At 45.2% G+C, this 21,564-nt stretch overlaps 1 protein-coding gene across 2 annotated transcripts; it reads right to left on the bottom strand.

Moving 5' to 3' along the window:
• Positions 1–707: 707 nt before the first annotated feature.
• Positions 708–10,338, bottom strand: LOC136528677 (uncharacterized). 2 transcript variants are annotated; one of them, XM_066521642.1, is made up of 20 exons: positions 9,958–10,338; positions 8,858–9,032; positions 8,683–8,764; positions 8,514–8,591; positions 8,362–8,421; positions 8,175–8,279; positions 7,683–7,793; positions 5,719–5,760; positions 5,047–5,145; positions 4,886–4,965; positions 4,688–4,767; positions 4,498–4,610; positions 4,355–4,397; positions 4,170–4,261; positions 3,764–3,812; positions 2,987–3,057; positions 1,672–1,794; positions 1,447–1,559; positions 1,284–1,329; positions 708–1,192 (listed from the first exon to the last, which is right to left on the bottom strand). In XM_066521642.1, the coding sequence occupies exons 2-20, from the start codon at positions 9,010–9,012 to the stop codon at positions 1,160–1,162; spliced, it is 1,575 nt and encodes a 524-aa protein (XP_066377739.1). In that variant the 5' UTR covers positions 9,013–9,032; positions 9,958–10,338; the 3' UTR covers positions 708–1,159. The 2 variants fall into 2 exon arrangements, with proteins under 2 accessions (XP_066377739.1, XP_066377741.1); XM_066521644.1 differs by having other exon boundaries at positions 1,672–1,791.
• Between the last annotated feature and the right edge of the window lie 11,226 nt (positions 10,339–21,564).

The following is a 21,564-nucleotide window of genomic DNA, read 5'->3' as shown; positions in this document are numbered from 1 at the left end:
CTGGAGGACAACGACGAGACAGGCAAAGACGCAGCCCCGGCCCCCGGGATGTTGTCGAGAGCAAAGAATTACCGGAGAGTATCATACGCCGAACTGACCAAAGCCACGAACGGCTTTGCGTACACCAACCTGATCGGCGCGGAGAAGTTCGGGTCCATTTACCTGGGCACCTGAAAACGAAGGACATGAGGACCATTGGGATGCACCATTGTGTTTCGCTCTTTTGTTCCCTCTAAACTCACATGCACTAGCGCTAGCTGCTGGGTACAATTGCGTGAAAAGTGAACTACAACAAAAGGGCAAGAGGATCATTTGGATGCACCATAGCTCGGCTCAAATGTGAGAAAACTCAGCCAAATCTGCATCTGGCAAGTGATAACTAAAGAAAAATGGCCCAAATAGTGTAGTTAGTAGTTGGTAATGTAGCTAGTGCTCTACACTTGGCAGCATGGGGGAAGACCTGAGTCCTCGCCTGAAGTCCATTCCACGCAGGATGCAGGAATTGTAACATCACTACATCAGAACCTACTGCTCGTCTGTTCCCCATGGGGAACAAAATTGTTTCCAAACGTAACCAATTTTCTCACCGTCATGGTAATCAGGTGATTCAATCCAGAGGCAGGAAAATTGTTGTATCCTTTCATGAATTGTGCCCTAAAAACATCTTAATTGGCAATATGCTGAACGAAAGGCACACTGGAAGCCCGTGAGACGAACATTGCAAATTCGATTCTTTGTGAACCTTACTGTAAACAGCATGGTGAACAGTTGATAATCAAAATCAACAAACATACAGAAATGAAGTTATATCCAAGAGCTGCGGTGAACATCTCATAGGTTTATTTGCAGCACTGGCTGCTTCAAATTTACAAAGACCGCAGTGGCATGGCATAACTTAGAGCAAGCAATGAGAAGAAAGCAAGAATTACACAAACCTACAATTTACTATTGATCCTAGCAGGATAAGAATTGATCCTAGGTTCCTCTAACCATTTATGTGCCCACACGCCTCCACCAGGTAACTCTTGAAATTTCTGCTCTATCAAGAGCTCGTTCTGCCTCAAGTACAAAAATTATCGAATACTGCACAAAACAATCAAAAATAGGAAAATCTTCTACGGTTCTACCTAGAATCTTTTGTAACAGATCTACATGGATTCTAAGCCTTGCCTTTTCTTTTAGCATCTAGAGCCTGTCAAACATGAAAATCAAACAAATAAAAACATGTAAACACATAATCCAGATAAGGTTTAAGATCAGAAAATGCCATTTAAAAGGGATACCTTTTTCTGGAAAGTTCTCATGACTAATACGATTAGATCACGTAACCTAAAAAGAGTCAGATAATCAGATATATGGATTTCCTTTTTATTTTATTTGAAAAAATGAAAACAAAATTGTGCCACAGAGAAGGCTGACTATGAAGTAAGGTGTCACAGTTGGTACCTAACATCGTGATCCTCATTGTTTGGTTCTGATATTCCCAGTGTGTTAAATGGAAGAGTTGCACCCGCAGTTACTAAAACAAATTGAGTTGTGCGCCCATTTGGAATTTTTGTCTGCAAAGACAAATTTTAATATAAGAGAATCAAATAAACATGTGAGATTAATCAAATAGTTACTGTAGATTTATAATTACTATGATGGCCAATGTCACATGGACATTAATACCTGTAGACTTTGTGAGTACTTCTCATCAATTATAACTTCACCGGTCTTTTTTAACTTAATCCGATAGTTAGGTCGTGTAAGCACCAATGTAGCCACTTCCCATTCCTCAGGAGAATAAGCCTGCTGCACAAAAGGTCTAAATCAGCCACAGCGCTTAGATATTGTTTAATTAATTTTTTTCCAGCATCAGTAGAAAATATGCATGATACAATCATAGTGCAATCAATAAATTGACTGTTCAGCTAGCAGCGCCAGATGGTTGCTAGGAGGACAGGGGTATAATAGGAGTTGCCCGGAATGAACTGAAAGTTCTAACTGGACTCCAAAAGAGAAGGCTGCCATGGTTGCTTCCCCAAACAAGATCATAACATCCAATACTTCTACCCAACTATTTTCCTTCAACAATAGGGTGCACCGGTGCAGGACCTATTCTACATAAGGGAAAAGGAAACATCCAGACACCTATATTACATAAAACCAAACAATAAAATAAGCATACAACAATTGATGTCACATTTCTTTCATCTGTAAATAGATCTAATCGAGTGTCTTAAAGTCCCAAAAACTGAGGCTATAGAATACATTATCTATGTCTTCAAGAACTAAATCAATAGTTCATGAAAGACAAATTGTAGTAGCAAGCAGTAAACATGACTACTAAGATTACAATTGCATTAACAACTATATAACGCTTGTCACAATGATAAAGATTCTTGGAGAACATGCTTTCCAAGTAAACATCATGTCATCTTCATAGGTAGCACCGCAGCATCCATTGCTAGTTAGTACCAAAATATTGACAGGATAATGAACATTTTGGAAAAAAGTCCTATTTTACTACCTCGGACAATCTAGTTTGGCCATTTAATCCCTGAATGAAATGTCGACTCAATTTACTCCCATCAAACTATTTCAGCCCAATCACCCCCAATGAGATTTGTATTTTTTTTGTCCACATAAGTACCAATTTTGAGGGGCTATAGAGCACATCATAACTTATTATAAAAAAATGCAATAAGAAATTTCATGATCATATTCATAGTTTGGGAGAATTTACTACAAAGTTAACCCTAGAGATACAAAATTGCATTAAAAACAATCATGAAAAACTAAAGTATTTAAAACCCCACGAAATTTGAACTTAAAACTCAACTTGTATGCAGAGAAATACGAGAAAATCATTAGGGGGTAGATTGGAAAAGTTGAAATAGTTTGGGACAGCAAATTGAGCTGAAATTTTGTTCAGGGGGTCAAACAGATAACGTGGATTGTTCAGGGTATAAAATGGTCTTTTCCCAAACATTTTCACACATACCAGGACATAAACTTCAAATTCAGCTCTGCCATTAGAAATATATGCATCAATATGACTCTGCATCTCTGGATCTGCAGATGTAGAATGGAACTTCATCTGTTAGGTAAGGAAGCAAGTAGAAATACTATATGACAGCACACAGGTTTATGCCTTTTTGTTCAAGTAGTTAAAGCCATGCAAATAGACACGAAAAATGGAATGATGTTTGAGAAATGGATGACATGTCCATTCAGGTAACTGTAACTCGATTTCTCAGAAAATTAGTTTAACCAGCAAACTTGTCATCACTCCAGTACCATAAATAGTTAAACAAAGTTTCAATATCAAATGAAAATGCATAGCAACTTGGAAATTTCTAAATGCAGTGATATTTTCATTTTTGAAGTAATAGCACATGACACTACATTGGGTCTTGGGACACATGTATGCAAGGGATGAAAAAAGCCACAACCACAAAGGCTGATTCCTTAATCTTAGTACATGGTTGTGCAAGATTAACTTATTTAATAATAACTGATTAAAGAAGATATCAGATGCCCTTTCAGTTTTAGCCAACATGATTATTCTGACTATTCACTATTTACCTAGTAAATGTAACTTTTTCAGGAAGCATTTTCTAGAGGAAACCCTTGCAATGTAGTATATCTTCAATTTTTTAAATCATGGCATGAGAATATATAGGGTCCCATAAGCTAATCCATAAAGAAAAGTGTTATGATATTGTAATACATGAGATCAGCAATCCAAAACTGCAGCAACACAGCAATGGAAACTCACCACAGGTTATCTTATTCCCATTGTTAGCAAATTCTGTCACCAAATCACCCTACATAAAAGGAGACTTGTTATACTAGAATAATAGCACTGTATGCGGACTTAAATTCTAAGTTTCCCAGTATCAGATGCTCATGTATTGGTGGTTACAATATTGAACCAATGTAAAAGGTAAAAAGCTCAAGTACACTCCTCTCATCTACAGTTCTACACATTAAGCGTGACTAGGAAAACCAGTAGCATAAATGCATGTCTTAAATTTCCAAATTCTAGCACATACTATTATAGACAACAAATGAGTTGAAAACGTTGACTTGAGCATTGACATACACAGGAAAAAAAACATAGGTAGGAGTGCATCCTAAAGCCAAAGAAACAGCCTATATATTTTATAATTCTGAATAATAACCTGGCGGCCATTATCATCCATAGGCGTACAGTCTACAGCAAGAAGAGTGCCAACATCATCTGCAGTGACCACATAGTCATACATCGTGGCACCTAAATTTCAAAATATAAAGAAGTAGTAAGCAAAATTAAATTATATCTGAACAATAATATGCCACAGGATCTAGGATAAATTCCCCACTTTACCTTCGATAGACTGCCTGATACCATTTTCAAGATGGCGAACCCACTAGAACAGCAACATCAATGGGATGAAAGGTTTTATTTACAAGATTTAACACATATAGCAATTATAAAGAATCGTAACAAAAGGTCAGAAAACAATATACCTGGAAATTGCAAAGGGTAGTACCATTTGTAGGGAAACCGCATGCTGTTAATTGAAATCCTGGTCTCGGTTCACCAGCAATTTGAAACCCCTCAATACCAGGTAAAGCATCACCTATATTACAATTGCCAATAATATCAATAGATATGATCTGGAATCTCGTCTAATCACAAAATTAGATATTTATTTACCATCAGGTTGGTATAACTGTGAGTCACCATCTACTCTTCCTTCTTCAAAATAATTAGAGTGAGTAGTACCTCCAGTATCCCTGAAAGAATGAGGCAGACAAGAAACAGATGTCAAAATATTTTCATGCAGATCAGAGGTTAGACTGGATGTCTACAAACAATAATTAGATAATGTCATAATGGAAGATCTTGAATTACTGCTGAAAATTGGATCCGTGGTACATTTGCTCAACACTTGGACCTTGAGCATACTGTTGAAGAGCATTCCTATTTGAATCCTGTAAACAAGAACCACTTAACCAATTATGTATGAAGTTAAATGTTAGGAAAGTTAAGTACAGGGCCATGTTAGTAGTTACCATATTATAAGATGGGGAAGGTTCATTTCTTGATAGGGTTACTTGCTGATGATTGGGATTATATATATTTCCAGGTTGAGTAATATCACCTAAATTGTCCTGGATCAGTATAAAGTTTATATGATACACAAGCTATACAACGGATTAACACACTTAAAAAAATAGTTGTCAAATGAAAGTCATCTTGATGACTGAATTGATGATCAACCCTTGAACATGTCATCAATGTAGCAATCATAATTTGTGCAAAGTAAATTGATGACCAACAGTGGAGCTATATCAAGAAACTCATATGTAAGCCCAAACAACCATATAAAGCATAGCTGCCCAAATGGTAAATTCTTCAAGAGGGGGCACCGATATCTGTTCTTGTAAGTTGTAAGTGACCCACCCACCCAAAACTACACACGGTCAGGAAAAACACACTTTATAAGAAAGGAGGAAATAATGTTTTAAGCTTATTACAATACCGGCTTCATTACATTTTTCGAGTCAACATCGGTTGAGCCACATTCAGTTTCAGTGGGTCAATACTCAATATAGAATACAAAAAAGGGCATTCATAAGTACCCACATTTTAAAATCTAGAACAGCATGAATTTTTTTACAAAATCATCGTGTCAAACGTTAAACATGTCACAATCTTAAGGATTCAAAATTGCAAACACTTACATTTAAAGACCTGAGCTTCCAATGCATCTGTTGGTACAAGCGCTGAAAAAAGAAATAATTTCACCCTCATGTTAACACCAAGTAAAAGTAACATAAAGAAGCTAGTAAACAGGTTTGATTTTTAAAGACTAATCTAAGAATAAGCATACTATAGCAACCATACGAACTGAGCAAGTAACTAAGGGTTAGGAGAAATTTAAAAAAAAAAAGAATAACAGATAAACTAACAAAATGATGGCAGCTAGCCATGTAACAGAAGTACACAAAAGTGAAGCCATGTAGAAGTACTCATTGTAGCTATCCATACTAACTAACCTGTTGCACAGTGTCAGAGTAAATTCTGCTTGGTAAGTTTGTGCAACCATGCCAATAATGTTAGCAATGGAGGAGTCCTAGGAAGCTCTCTCACTCACTTGGCCAGGCTAAGGTTCGCTCTCACTTAGACTGTCTCCAACGGATGATGCATTACGCGACCCATACCTAAAATGCATCGTTCACAGTGAAAAACCACCCTCCAACAGACGACGCAAACGGACTACCTATTTTGCGTCCACGGTGAGAGGGCAGCCAAAACTGTGTCGCCTCGCGCACCTCCGCCTCCGCGCGCGTGAGAAATAGGGCTGCCACGAGCGCGAGCTCCGCTCCTCCATGGCTGGCGGCGCTTCTTTCTCAGCTCCATGGCCGGCCGCCGGCGCGAGATCCAATCCGGTGGCTTCCTCCGGTGGCGCTTCTTCCCCTCTGACTCTGGTGTGCGCGAGCGCTGCCCCAGACCCAGATCCGGCGGTCGCGCGCGCAGCCCCTTCAGGCGGCTTCACGGCACCGCCCCCAGCTCCGCCGAGCGCGGTTGCGGGCGGGTGCGGGCGTGGCCCGGTCCCGGCGGTTGAGGGAGCGACCCCTTCGCGCGGGCGCAGCCCCGGCCCCGGTGGGCGCGGTCGAGGGCGCGGCCTCGGCGGCGCCAGGTCGGCCACTGCTCCATCCCCGGCGGCGTGCTTCGCGAACTCCGGCGGCGGATCGAGGCAGATCGAGGCGGATCGAGGCATATGCGACGGCGTGCGGCCGGATCCCTCCTTCCTCGGCCAGATCCGGCATGGAGGTGAGCGAGGAGGAGGCCAGCGTGGAGGTGGGCGGCGCTCGGCGGGGAGGGAGGCGGCCGGCGCTCGGCGGGGAGAGAGGCGGCCGGCGCTCGGCGGGGAGAGAGGCGGGCGGCGCTCGGGGGCTCTCTTTTTGCGTTCGCTGTTGGAGTTCGTCGGTTTTGGGTGCCTTTGTCTTTCACTGTGCGTGACCCAAACGGTAAAATAGGTCATGTGTTTGCGTCGGCTTCGTTGGAGATAGTCTTACTCGGCAGTCAGTCGGTACTCACTCGGGAGGGAGGGAGAGGAATGCTCAAAACCTGGACTGTTCTCTCCTTTCCCTCTGCTCAAAACCTGGTGTGTTTTCTCCTCCTCTCCCTCCCAAGTGACTACCAACTGACTGCCAAGTGAGTGAGAGTGAGCCTCAGCTCCTAGGAGTGACTGCTGAGTGAGTGAGAGAGCTTCCTAAGCCTCCTCCACTGCTAACAAAAAGTCTATTAGAAAATACCATGCTAGTAGAGTAAGGTATAGCTTTTAGCTTTTGATAAGCGAACCCATTACAAAGATACTACAGTAGTATTCGAGCAAAAGGGGAGTGTGCATACAATGAAAACTGAATTCAAATAAACTATGATTTCATCAGAAATACTGACACTGTTAAGAATGTCACAAAACTTTCGACTCTGTCAACCAGTAGTTACATCAACAAAATTTATTTCTTCCCAGTTCCGCATAGTTCCAGTAATACTTAAACATAGCTAATGTATTCTAGCTTATAAACATAAACTGCATTTATATATGATTACCACAGAAAAAAAACTCAGGCCACAATACAGTAAATGATCCAGAGTAAGGAACAGACAATTCAAAACACGATGATGCAGTAAGAATTACCTTTGTACCAGTTGTAATGGTGGAAGCATTTATTTGAGGTAGGCGAACATTGTATTCTGCTAGCATGCTAAGCAACGAAGAAGTAAAAAAGTATAGCTCTTCTTCCTCAACCTAGAAAAATTCCATAGTAAGTCCAGAAGTTCCCAGAAAGACAATCGAAAGCATGTAATCTATTTCATAAAAAACAGTTGACAACAACAAAACTGAGAACAGCCAAATGCAGAAAACTAGAGGTGATGCTTTACATAATTGTCACATTAAAGCGTGTGGTTGAGAAAATATTTTACCCATGCCTCATCAATATGTAGGCCAAGGAGTCAAGACCCACATGTTATATTTAGTGCAAGGCATTTTTCTAATCACAATATTTGGATCATGAACCCAAAAAAAAAAAACATAATGAAATAACGTACAAGGTATAAAATAGGTAAATAGGACATTCCATATAGAGATTTTGAGCCTACATTCTTGAAATGTACAATAGCACCATACTTTTAGTTCATTTGCCAGTCTCATATTGTCCTCAAGATGGGCTTTCTTCTGGTTCAATTGTTTCAAAGCACCAGATATAGCTTCTTCCTGCTTCTCATCAACAGCCTAGCAAATAGCAAATATTTAAATTAATAAATAGTTCTACGAATGGAACAGAAAGCAAAGTGAGATGTATGATTATAGAGACCATCCTCAAGTCTGTGAGCCTCCTCTCCAGAATATGTTTTTCACTCAGCAGTCTCAGTTCCTATCACAATAAAGTAACCATGGTTATAAATTAGGCATAGTGGTAGAAGAAAAGAAACAATTGTTAGGGATTTACCCTTTTTACCCTCCTACCTTGAGAGATGCCTCAGCAATTTTCTTGCGAAGCAACAAGATCTCGTCCTCTTGTGATTGTGATCTAAAGTAAAGTTCCTGCAAAACGGAAACATCAGAGGGTCAAAGGACTTGGCACAGATTGAAAGAAACATCTAATTGCAACTTTTCCAAATCCTGAACAGTTTACCTTGGTCTCAGGATCCATGTTACGAGTATTGGTATCTTCCACAACTAAGTCTTTGTGCAAGGATGCACCCTGGGGTTGATGCCTGCCGATGCAAGATATAGCGTCACTTCACAAAGAAGTCAACAAAATGAAAGAAAGTGTCTGCAGCAGGTGCTTTTGTTCAAGAATTAAAGACCTGACTAGAGTGTCGGAGTTTGGAGCAAAGGATTTGGGTCCACCATTTTGTAAACCATAGTCCCCAGCAGAAACTGCACCAGTCCTGGAAACTTGATTCCCGCCATTATGGTCCGCATTAATGAGATCAACCGGTACATCAAATGGATCCCTCATATCCTTCCTCTGTAATTTTTCTGTAGAAATATGGAATTAACAGCCTGGTAAAATCCAGGACGAAAACATAATATACACACCCCCAATATATATACACATGAAAATTAATTCATCCACTCGCAATCCCAAGCTGAAAAACACAATTTATCCAGGTAATCCTTAAGGATCCCAACAGTAACAAGTCATGCTATAGTTACCACTCAATTTCATCTTAAGTTTTGTTTGGGAATCAACTGAAGAAACGAACCAGCCAACCAAACCCCACCGCAGGGAACAGGTCAAGCAAGGTGACTGGCCCTGTCTGGGACAGCTTACTTATCAGGAGCTTTTATGAGAAGCTAGCTGCACATAGAAGCATCAGCCTTAAGGAGTTATATGGAGAACTTCACTGTTTGGGCAGTCCTTTTCACATGGCTGATTATCTGTCTTGAGTGTGAAAAGACCATGATGCATTGATGCCCAAAGCAGTATGGTCACTTTGTTTCGGTTACTAGCTTCGCGTAGATATTGCTATTTTTGTAACTCTTTTGGTATCTATTAAGGATCTTCAGTTCTTAACTCTCAGGTTCGCCATCTTCAAACAGAAGTTTCCAAAATTTACGGTTAGTGTTTGATTAAGCATCAGTTGAGACAAAAACTGAAACAATTTGAAGCGTGCGTTATCATCAGAAAAGTGCTACTAAACAATCGGTTCACAATCAATCAGGATCAATTCGGTTATTCCCAGGAATGATACTAATTCCATTCGACCTGCCAATTCGATTAAAAATTGTACACCGGTGCAACTGCAACTGCAATCTAATCTACACAGCGCGAAAGTATGAACTGTCATCAGGGGCTACCGAAATGCTACAATCCAATCGGCTTCTCCTAATCGGTTCAGCAGTAATATCACCATTTATTAAATATTTAAATTATTGAACAGAAAAGGAGAGGACGTAGTACCTCCCCGATGCTAGAAGCGGCAAGCGGACGCAGGGGGGTGCCGCTCGGGGAGGAAGAGACCGGGAGACAGGGGAGTGTGTCCGCCGGTAGCTTGGCTCCCAAATCAAATCCAGAACCCTTCCGATTCACAAGGGCTGGAGGTCGCGGGTGGCGATGGGAAAGGGCCAGACGATGGCGAGGCAGCGGGGAGCTCCTTCTCCTGCGAGCGGTCGGAGGAGTTGGCCCGGGTAGCACCCTCTCGGCAGCCTCCAAACCCTAGTCGCCTCTGGAGGAGCGAGAGCACGGGGACGTGCGGACGGGGATGCGCGTCGTCCTGACCGAGGCGGAAGGGGAACGGAAACGGGAACGGGGAGGAGGGATCCAGAGCGACTGAGGGAGAGGGGAGTATCCCGATGGCAATAGCGGGTAAATAACCTCAACTTTAGTGGCATTGTCCTGTTTCCATGCTGCGATTGAATAGCGTGGCATCTCGCTCTCGGTCCGCTCGGCACGCAGTCGTTCGCGCGTTGCCGCGTTGGGAAGCTGCACCGCGAGAGCGCAAAATCCGGACCGAAGAACGGAGAGGCGAGAAGCAAGATTGAGGAAGGGGAGCACCGAGCACGAAATGATAATAATGATATGATTTAGACGTCCGGGCCGATGGACGTCTTTCACCGCTCACTTTTGTACACGTCGCCGTGCCTATCCGCCCACCCCACTTCGCCTCGCCGCTGCCGGTCACCCGCAGCGCCGCGCCCCCGTTGTGCCACGCGCCATCCCCTGCGGCCTCCTCCACGCCGCATTCCCCACTGGGCCCACTCTGCCTCGCCCACCTCCACGTGTGCTTCCTCTTCGCCACAGCCGGCCCGCTCACCGCGACCACCTCCACCGAGCTAGCAAGCTGCGGCCGCAGCCGCCTCCACCGGCGAGCCTCCACAACGGATGCTCCAGCAAGCAGACGAGGGGGACGAGATTCGTGTGACGCAACGCCCACCGGCGAGTTGCCCGTGTCGTTGCCGCACAGCGAGGTCCATGCGCCACCATTGACCTCCGCGCCGGCGTGCCTCCATTCGTCCAAGCAAAGCCCGTGTTGCAGAGTATGTTTCAAGTGTTTTAAACGTTTCATCTTGACGTTGCAAGTGATTTATTTTGATATTACAAAAATAGATCGAAATGTTGCATATGTTGCAGTGGCTATACACGTATGTTTCAAGTGTATGTTCCAAATATTTCATCTCATTTTCTAGATGTATGTTTGCATGTGTTTCATCTAGATGTTGCATATGTGTTTGCACATATGAAGTGTTTTCAGGTGTTTTTTGCAAGTATTTTATATGCATGTTTCAAGCGTTTCAACTGTTTCGTACGTATATTGCAAGTGTTTCATCTAGATATTTCAAAGTAGATCTGGTGTTGCAGCTACTGTTTCAGATGCATGTGTCATGTGTTTCATCTATCTTCAGACATATATTGCAAGTGTTGCATCCGAATGTTTCAAAAGTATATCAGGGCGTTGCATCTCTGTCTTGGATTTTTTGTCCTCTTCCTCCTCCCCCGCCGGCAGGGAATCTGTCGCCCCCTCCCCCTCTTCTGGATGCTAGCGTAGGCAGCCACCTGCTGTAATCACCTAATGCAGCTTTTGGTCGCATGCATGCGCGTGAGAAGTGGAGGGGCGTGAGCGGGGATACTCCACGTTCAGTTAGGGCAGGTCGTACGGCACGGGCCCCGCATAGGCGGGCGCAGGATGCAGATACGCGGGCCGCGGGGGGAGACGGAGCGCAGGTGCGGACGTCCGGATGAAGGCGCCCGTCCAAATGTACCGGCGCTAGCACTACCGAGCACGGAAGCGCCTTCTGCCGAACCCCGAACGGAGGGGAACACGGGTGTGCGCGTGTGGCTTAGTGGGCCATGGTCACTGGCCTTGCGCCCTTGCCCCTTGCATGTCGGCCCGGAAGGCTGAGAAGGAAAGGATGTTGCGAAAAGTAGCGGTGGGCTGAGTTTCCCCGCTGGATGAAATTAATATATTCAGAAAGAGTTCGTTACATAGCAGGCTCAGGGTCAACCTAAGGTTGAGAAGTGATACAAGAGCTGGAAAACATGCCCCATTTACGCAGCCCAGGAATCATGCATGCCAATAAAAGACCTACCCTCCCAAATGGTGAAGTAATCAAATAGGCAAGAGATGACATTACGTGTCGACAACGTCTCTAAAGATTCTACCGTTTCTGGCATCCCACAGCCACCATAGAATGGCCAAAAGAACAGACGGCCAAGTTGCTTATGATAGAGTTCACATGATCATCTAGCCATAGATCTAGCATATGTACTAATATTTAGGATAAATAGTAAGTCCTAGAACATGAACTAGTACGGGATTTACAGATAGAGTGAGTGAGAGAGAGAGAGGTTGCGGAGGTGCAAACCATCGGCCGTCTTCGTAAAAGACGAGCTTGCCATGTCATCCTTGTTGGTGATGCGGTGAGGTTCAGCGGTGAAGTCGCGGATGCAGTGGTGGCGGTGCAGAGGCGGCGGTGGCCGGTTGCGGTCTTCCCGTCGCTGGCAACGCCCCCTCACTAGATCGGTTTAAAATCTAGGGACTGTAGGTGGGGCATCTGGCGGCTCAGATGAACCTCGTGCCTTGTGCCCCGGCTCCAACCTCCCTTTTTATGGAGCTGTGCGATGGGGGCCCAACAACCATGGAGCGGTTGGCGTCTCCGATCAGAGCGTGAATCCAAGAGCCCAATTGGTTGTTGGGCCAATTGGTGGAGATTAATCTAACATTCTCCTCCTTGATCTCACCTTACGACTTAAACTTAACTTACTTACTTTATCTTGTTCCCATTCCATCACAGATCAGTGCATAGAGCGTGCCTCATCGTCACGATCAGTTGCCATTAGATTAAATAGCTACAATGCACCTCTCTGTTTTGAAACATATTCTCAGCTAGGCCCTTATTGTCCAGGAATCATAGGCTTTCCCTTAAACCCATACCGGCTAAGTGTTCTCTAAATACGCTGGGTGGTAAGCCTTTTGTAATTGGTTCCGCAAGCATCTTTTCTGTTCTTATATGCTCAAGTCTAATTATATAATCCCGGACTTTATCTTTCACAACATAATACTTTATGTCAATGTGTTTGGCAGCACCACTTGACTTATTGTTGTGAGCATAACATACTGCTGGATTATTATCGCAGTATAATCTGAATGGCTTATGTATGTCGTCTACCACTTTTAACCCCGGCATGAATTTCTTCAGCCAATTCACCTGCCCTGTGGCCTCATAATATGCTACAAACTCGGCATACATTGTGGACAATGTAGTGACGGTTTGCTTCGAGCTTTTCTACGATACAGCTCCTCCTGCGAGAGTGAATATATATCCTGACGTAGACTTTCTGTCATCTCCCGCATAATCAGAACCTGTATACCCATCTATATGCAGGGAATCAGATCTTCGAATCCCATGTTGTGGAGCCAAATCTTAATTTTAGTATGGCTTGTTCATCTTGGTGCGGAGCTTAAAAATAGCAGCCGATCTAGCAATTTGTTCGCCAAATCCAAATAAGATAACTTCCCAGCGTGCAACTTGACTAGCATATATGATGATAATCAGCGCTGCTAAATTTCCTTTCTGTCATTCTACTTGTTTTGTGGTACAAATAAAGTAGTACATGACTTCTTGCAATTGTAGATCATAGGATTAATTGGTTGCCAGCGTAAAGCTCTTGTTCACCCTTCTTTATTTTTCTAGGGTTTGGATTTTAGTAGCAACTCCATTCTTTTGCTGCAACATCATAAATCCTTGTGCATTATTGTGCAGCAACTCTGCCACTCTTCCTCTTCTTGCGGCTAATTCGACCAGAGTGGAGATCCATCCAGGAATTGATAGTTATCTTCTTTTATTGGTAAAAAGAACTCAATTTTTGAAATTTGAATGGATTGAGGATTGTTAGTTGTGTTTCTAGGATGATTACTTGGTAAGAGACACATACCTCTGATCCATTCCAAGCTTCTCCATGTGTGTAGGCCTTTAAGGAGCATCGTATAGTTTGCATTCACCTGTTCATTTCTAGATCTGGAATTGACAACAGAGCAATCAGTATTGGGTTCATTGATAAATTGATATCTGATGGTGACCGATAGAAAAGGGTCACTTTCTTTTTAGATGAAGAACAATGGCTTTTCATTAGTTGTTAGTCATTGCATTGCAATATGACCGTTGATGGACTGCGTCAAAGAGATGTGAAGACTAGGGTCTTTTATATGCAATATTACACCAACAGATAGAATATGGCTGGTCATTTCATATTTAATAAAATTTCACATGATGTTAAATAAAACCTGAATACATACTTTTCTTTTACCTTCCTGCGGTGGAGATTCCCCCCTCCCCTCAGGCAGGAGGATATTTGCAAGCCTGTTATGCATAAGATATCTTGTACTTTAATGATTGATGAACTTGTACTTGTGATATGATGCAACATCAATTCTAGATTTTACTTTAGTTGTATTGCTAGCCGTATAAACTGTACAGTTGTTTTAGTTCTATGCCTTTTTCTATATAATTGTTTCAGTGTACAGTAGAAATAGCTTGCTAGAGCTGTGCTCACTGCACTTATAATCTTGTGATATAGGTATTATGGAGAGGGTTAGTGCCCTAGCTGTTGGTTCACTAGAAATGTTGAAATTGATCTGCAGCTGTACAATGTGTTTCACTGCGTATTATGAAATTGATCTGCAGTTGTACACTGTGCTTCACTGCATATTCTGAATACTAGTGATTCGCTCATGTGTTGATCAGCCACTGAATATTAAATTGACTTATTTGAATCAGTCATGCTTCATAACATATTTTTTTGGTATTAGATTATGGTCTGATCAGTCACTGCATTAATATATGACTAAGTGGATTCCAGCTTCTTGTATTAGCTACAGTAAATTTTAGTTGTTTGTTTGCAGCCACACCTGCAGCCTAGAAAAGCTACAGCGAGCACTCTATTTGTAGGAAAATACTTATTACTAGAAAGTTTACTGATGAATTATTTTAACTAGGAATGTTCTGAAAGGCAGAGTTCAGTTTTCTATAGCTCTTACCTTCAGAGCTAGCTAATGAAATGTTTGGATTGCGATCATGTGTTGCGTCTGTTCTGATATTCTCTATCATGAGTAGTTTCACTGAAAAATAGTTGTGCTTTCTAACAAACTCTTACTAGAAATAACCTTGTTGTGCCTTTTGTATTTCAGGCATTCTGCTTCCAGCAACTCATGCCTCAGATAAGGTGTCAATGCTGAAGGTAAACATAACAAAATCGCAAACTGCTGCTATCCGATCTTTAACTTTAATCTTTATATTATTTCTCATCTTTTTAAATTAAATTAACATTTGAAAAGTCTGAGTTGGTGGTGCTTTATTTCTAAAGTATTCATGCTTCGACTTAACATTATCATGCTTTGACTTGTTTTTTTTTCATTTCAGAACTAATATATGTGGTATGGCAAATCAGTGTAGCAATAGTCTGTGATCATGTGTGTGTCACCAGTGAATCACGTCCTAGACGACTCTGCGCGTCCTTTTATCGTCTCCCGACTGATCGTTCTCCATCACCTGCTCGCCGCCGTGAAGCCACAGTCGGTCTCCATTATTTGTCACCGGCTTTCATTTACCTCTCCACACTTCACTGCAGAGATTTTCAAGTTCTTGCTGAGGTTGTTGATCTAGTTTCTTCAGTTACCTTGCTTGAGGTGTTGCTGTTTGTCTCATAGAGCAGCCTGTATTGGTGATCTACTCAGTTACTATCTTCTGGAGTGATTCTCTCCTGAAATAGTAGGCCATACCTTTGCCTTGAAGCTGTAAATTGCAATGTATTGTGCCTTAAAGTTGTAAATTGCAGTGTGTTATTTATCTATTTTGAAGCTTGATCTCCGATTGAGTAAGCTGAATGGAAGTAAATAACACTACTACTGTAGTGTTTGCTGAAATGGTGGATTTGCTGGTAGAGTTAACACACTAATCCCTGCAAAAGAAAGGGTCTTGATTGGAAGAACATGTAAATGCATATATGCCACTGCTGCAGCAGGGACAGAGGGAAGATGTCGATAGAATATGCTCGACAGTCCACCGAGGGGTATCCCGTGATGGTAGATTGCCGGTGAGGGTGCGCGTAATCAGGAACCAGATGGTGACACAAGGCGCAGAGACAACGATTTAGACAGGTCCGGGCCATCTGATCGACGTAATACCCTACGTCCTGTGTCTTTGGTGTATTGTATTGATCTGTATATAGATCCGATCTGATAGATCCTATCTACTAGGGGACCCCTACCTCTTCTTATATAGTCTGGAGGGACAGGGTTACAAGATAAGTATCCTATTTGGTATTATACAATGTCTTACAGTGCACGCCGAGCAGCGCCATGCACGTCTTGATCTTGTGGGTCGAGCCACCTCCGATGGTGCGGCCCATGTCTTGGGGGCCATACCCCCATAGCTAGTCCCCGAGGGGTGATGCAGTCACGTGGTGCCAGGGTCATAAAGTAGAAGACCAGCCGAGCAGACAGCCAGTCTCCGGGCATAGCCTCGAGATGAGAACAAGCACATTCACCGCAAGGTAAAGTGTGCCCACTTAGTCCCCGAGCCCGCTGGAAGATGAAGAATGAATCTTATAGCAGGGTCAAAGAAGTCTGAAAGCTTGTCGACGCCGTCTGACATGCGCGTATCAAGACCCCAGACATGCTGCCCAAAATTAGCACCCTAATCCGAACAGCATGGAGCAGCTTGATAGCACACCGATGAGACGTAGCAAGATCCGAGCAGCAAGGGAGTCCCCGGCGTCGCTGGCGATGACCGAGTCGAGGAGCGAGGAATCCCCGGCGTCGCTGGCGATGACTGAGCACCGAGGAGCGAGGAGTCCCCGACGTCGCTGGCGATGTCCGAGCACCGAGGAGCGAGGAGTCCCGACGTCGCTGGCGATGTCCGAGCACCGAGGAGCGAGGAGTCCCGACGTCGCTGGCGATGTCCGAGCACCAAGGAACGAGGAGTCCCGACGTCGCTAGCGATGACTGAGCACCGAGGAGCGAGGAGTCCTCGACGTCGCTGGCGATGACCGAGCACCGAGCAGCGAGGAGTCTCCGGCATCGTAGGCGATGACCGAGCACCGAGGAGCGAGGAGTCCCCGGCGTCGCTGGCGATGACCGAGCACCGAGGAGCGAGGAGTCCCCGGCGTCGCTGGCGCTGACCGAGCACCGAGGAGCGAGGAGTCCTCGGCGTCGCTGGTGATGTCCGAGCACCGAGGAGCGAGGAGTCCCCGGTGTCGCTGGCGATGACCGAGCACCGAGGAGCGAGGAGTCCCCAGCGTCGTTGGCGATGACCGAGCACCGAGGAGTCCCCGGCGTCGCAGGCGATGATCGAGCACCGAGGAGTCCCCGGCGTCGCAGGCGATGATCGAGCACCGAGGAGCGAGGAGTCCTCGGCGTCGCTGGCGATGTCCGAGCACCGAGGAGCGAGGAGTCCCCAGCGTCGCTGGCAATGACCGAGCACTGATGAGAGAGGAGTCCCCGGCGTAGGCGGCGATGTCCGAGCATCGAGGAGCGAGGAGTCCCCGACGTCGCTGGCGATGTCCGAGCACCGAGGAGCGAGGAGTCCCCGATGTCGCTGGCGATGACCGAGCACCGAGGAGCGAGGAGTCTCCGGCGTCGTAGGCGATGACCGAGCACCGAGGAGCGAGGAGTCCCCGACGTCGCTAGCGATGTTTGAGCACCGAGGAGTCCCCGGCGTCGCTGGCGATGACCGAGCACCGAGGAGCGAGGAGTCCCCGGTGTAGGAGGCGATGTCCGAGCACCGAGGAGCGAGGAGTCCCCGGCGTCGCTGGCGATGACCGAGCACCGAGGAGCGAGGAGTACCCGGCGTCGCTGGTGATGTTCGAGCATCGAGGAGCAAGGAGTCCCCGGCGTAGGCGGCGAGGTCCGAGCATCGAGGAGCGAGGAGTCCCCGGCGTCGCTGGCGATGACCGAGCATCGAGGAGCGAGGTGTCCCCGGCGTCGCAGGCGATGACCGAGCATCAAGGAGCGAGGAGTCCCCGACGTCGCTGGCGATGTCCGAGCACCAAGGAGCGAGGAGTCCCCGGCGTCGCTGGCGATGACCGAGCACCGAGGAGCGAGGAGTCCCCGACGTAGGCGGTGATGTCTGAGCACCGAGGAGCGAGGAGTCTCCGACATCGTTGGCGATGTCCAAGCATCGAGGAGCGAGGAGTCCCCGGCATCGCTGGCGATGACCGAGCACCGAGGAGCGAGGAGTCCCCGGCGTCGCTGGGGATGTCCGAGCACCGAGGAGCGAGGAGTCCCCGGCGTCGCTGGCGATGTCCGAGCACCGAGGAGCGATGAGTCCCCGGTGTAGGCGACGATGTCCGAGCACCGAGGAGCGAGGAGTCCCCGGCGTCGCTGGCGATGACCGAGCACCGAGGAGCGAGGAGTACCCGGCGTCGCTGGCGATGTCCGAGCACCGAGGAGCGAGGAGTCCCCGGCGTAGGTGGGGAGGTCCGAGCACCGAGGAGTCCTCGGCGTAGGCGGCGAGGTCCGAGCACCGAGGAGTCCCCGGCATAGGCGGTGAGGTCCGAGCATCGAGGAGTCCTCGACGTAGGCGGCGAGGTCCGAGGACCGAGGAGTCCCTGGCGTAGGCGGCGAGGTCCGAGCACCGAGGAGTTCTCGGCGTAGGCGGCGAGGTCCGAGTACCGAGGAGCCCCCGGTGTAGGCGGCGAGGTCCGATCACCAACGTAGCTGACGACGTTCGTGCGGTGAAGTGTGCCCACTTAGTCCTTGAGCACGAAGAATCCGAGGGCCGAGGAGTAACCGGCGTAGCTGGCGATGAAGCACGAGCGGCGAACAGTCCGATCAACTGGTCAGCGACGGAGTCCATGAACCAAGCGGTCCGACTAGTTGATCGGTGGAGAAGCCCGAGCACCGGGTGGTTCGATCACCTGGACAACGATCCTACAATACAAATATGTAGAACGGGTAGTACATGATGTACAAATAAATGAACTCCGGAGAAAAATCAGTAATGGTGATGAAACGACGTAAATAGTTCGGCGATCAGTTGGCATGAAAATATATTTATGTTTAATATAAATCGCCCGAACAGTTAGTGTGTAGCTGAGTCTCCAGCCCTAGCTAGCCCATAGTCCATAACGTCAAGCGCGGAGCCCGTGCACGTGTAGGAGGAACAGGCGTGACCAAGGAGCCGTTGCCGACCACCCATAACGCAGAGTGCGGAGCCCGTAGCACGTGTAGGGAGGAGCCGGAGACAGGGCCGTCTCTGGAGACGTCCAAGCATTAATGGGACTGTTTGAGGGTTTGGAAAATCGTTTGGAGAGCAAATATGAAGAAAACAGTTCTGAGAAACATTATGACGATATACGGAGATTGGAGAATATTTAGAAGAGTATTAAAGCGTGACTTAGCTTTGGACGGAGCGTCTGATCGACGACGTATGGTGCTATCTGGTTGGCGTTGACGGCGAACACCTGGCGGGCGGTGAGTTGTTGGTGAAGATGACCTTGGAGGTGGTTCTGAGATCGGATCTGCTGTCGCAAGGGCTGGTGTAGCAGCGATGAATCGTCGTCGTGGACCAGCATGGATCTCCACAAGATTGATGACGAGAACGCGCTGTTGATTTGAGGTCCATCTGGCTCGCCATGGATCAAGCGCACACCCCTACCTGGCGCGCCAACTGTCGATAGAATATGCTCGGCAGTCCACCGAGGGGTATCTCACGATGATAGATTTGTCGGTGGAGGTGCGCATAATCAGGAACCAGATGGTGACACAAGGCGCGGAGACAACGATTTAGACAGGTTCGGACCGTCTGATTGACGTAATACCCTATGTCCTGTGTCTTTGATGTATTGTATTGATCTATATGTAGATCTGATCTGATATATCATATCTGCTAGGGGACCCCTGCATCTCCTTATATAGTCTGGAGGGACATGGTTATAAGGTAAATATCCTATTTGGTACTATACAATGTCTTGCGGTGCACGCCGAGCAGCGCCGTGCACGCCTTGATCTTATGGGCCAGGCCACCTCCGATGGTGCGGCCCATGTCTTGGGGGCCATACCCCCACAAATGAGTCGAGGGACTCAACAAATGATCAGTGGCATCAGCTCATTGATCATGTTTGCCATTCGTGCAGGTTGCAATTCCTGTTGTTTTAACAGTGAGGGTGGTTATCACTTTCACTCCCCTCGTGGAACCAGATTTAGTTAGATTCAATAAAACTAGAGCATTACATGAATTTTGAGATGGCTTGAGATTGACGGATATGTTCTTGAAAGACAATTTATCTTTATTTTTGAAAGACAACTTTCATTTGAATTGTTGCCAAATCCAAGAATTAGTGTATGCTACTATTTGCAGGGCACAAACGGTATTCTCTATCTTTACTAAAGATGACCGCAGCATGCCGGCCCAGGCGAGTCTTCGAAGTGGAAAAAAAGCCACACAAGTGCTCCGAGGGGTTTTCTCAAAAAAAGGGGCGCTCGAACTTGAGACCTCAGGGTTCAAGTTGAAAATAAAAATAAAAAAACGCCACAGAGATGCTCCGAGGGCGCTCGAACTTGAGACCTCAGGGTTCTGAGTTGAAAATAAAAATTAAAAAAAAACACCACAGAGATGCCCAGGGGCGCTTAAACTTGAGATCTCTAGGTTCTGAGTCTGCAACACTACCACTAAGCTATGAAGACTTTTGTAGTATTGATGCACATAAACGTTTATAATATGGTGAGATAATGCACTTCAATCTGATTATGTTTGTTTTAAAATTTATTGCAATCTTTGTTATACAAATTTACATTGATGCATGTTTTTGTTACTTAATCGTTACATAAAAACTCAAATGATTTTAACAAAGTGACAGTACGCATCGTTCATGATTTGATATATCTCTCACATAGTTATATGGGAAGAGTACGAAGACGTATCCAATTATGAACATGTATACTGCCACTTTGTTTGAATGGTGTTGGATAGAGAAATGACTAAAATAAAAGTTGTAGATCTTAACGATTTCTACAACTTTGTTGTTTGTGACTTTTTCATTTGAAATCATTTGTTATCCAAAAATTATGTTCGAAGTTCTTATATTTTAAATTTTAAATTTTAAATTGTTCAAACAAAGTCGGATGGAGAAATGACCAAAATAAAAGTTGTAGATCTCGATGATTTGTACAACTTTGTTGTTGCTAACTTTTCTATTTGAAATCATTTTCTATCCCAAAATTCTATTTGAGGTTGTAATATTTTGAAATTTAAATTTTAAATGGTTCAAACAAAGTCAGATAGAAAAATGAACGAAACAAATGTTGTAGATCTCGATAAATTGTACAACTTTGTTGTTCATGACTTGTTTAATTGAAATAATTTACTGTTCTAAAATTATTTTCAAAGTTTATTATACAAATTAAAAAGAAAAAACTTCAGACTATGTTGGGTCTCAAAATGATGCTCAGATTCATCTCAAATCAAGTCCTCTTTCTCTTAGCCGTTGGATCATGGAATAGATGGCTGCGATATACCAGACTTCGATTAAAACCTCCTGAAACCCTAGCGTCTCCTCCTCCTGCAGACACCA

Source organism: Miscanthus floridulus, chromosome 19, assembly GCF_019320115.1.
Source record: "Miscanthus floridulus cultivar M001 chromosome 19, ASM1932011v1, whole genome shotgun sequence".
Taxonomy (NCBI): Eukaryota; Viridiplantae; Streptophyta; class Magnoliopsida; order Poales; family Poaceae; genus Miscanthus; species Miscanthus floridulus.
This window is presented reverse-complemented; position numbering and strand designations above follow the sequence as displayed.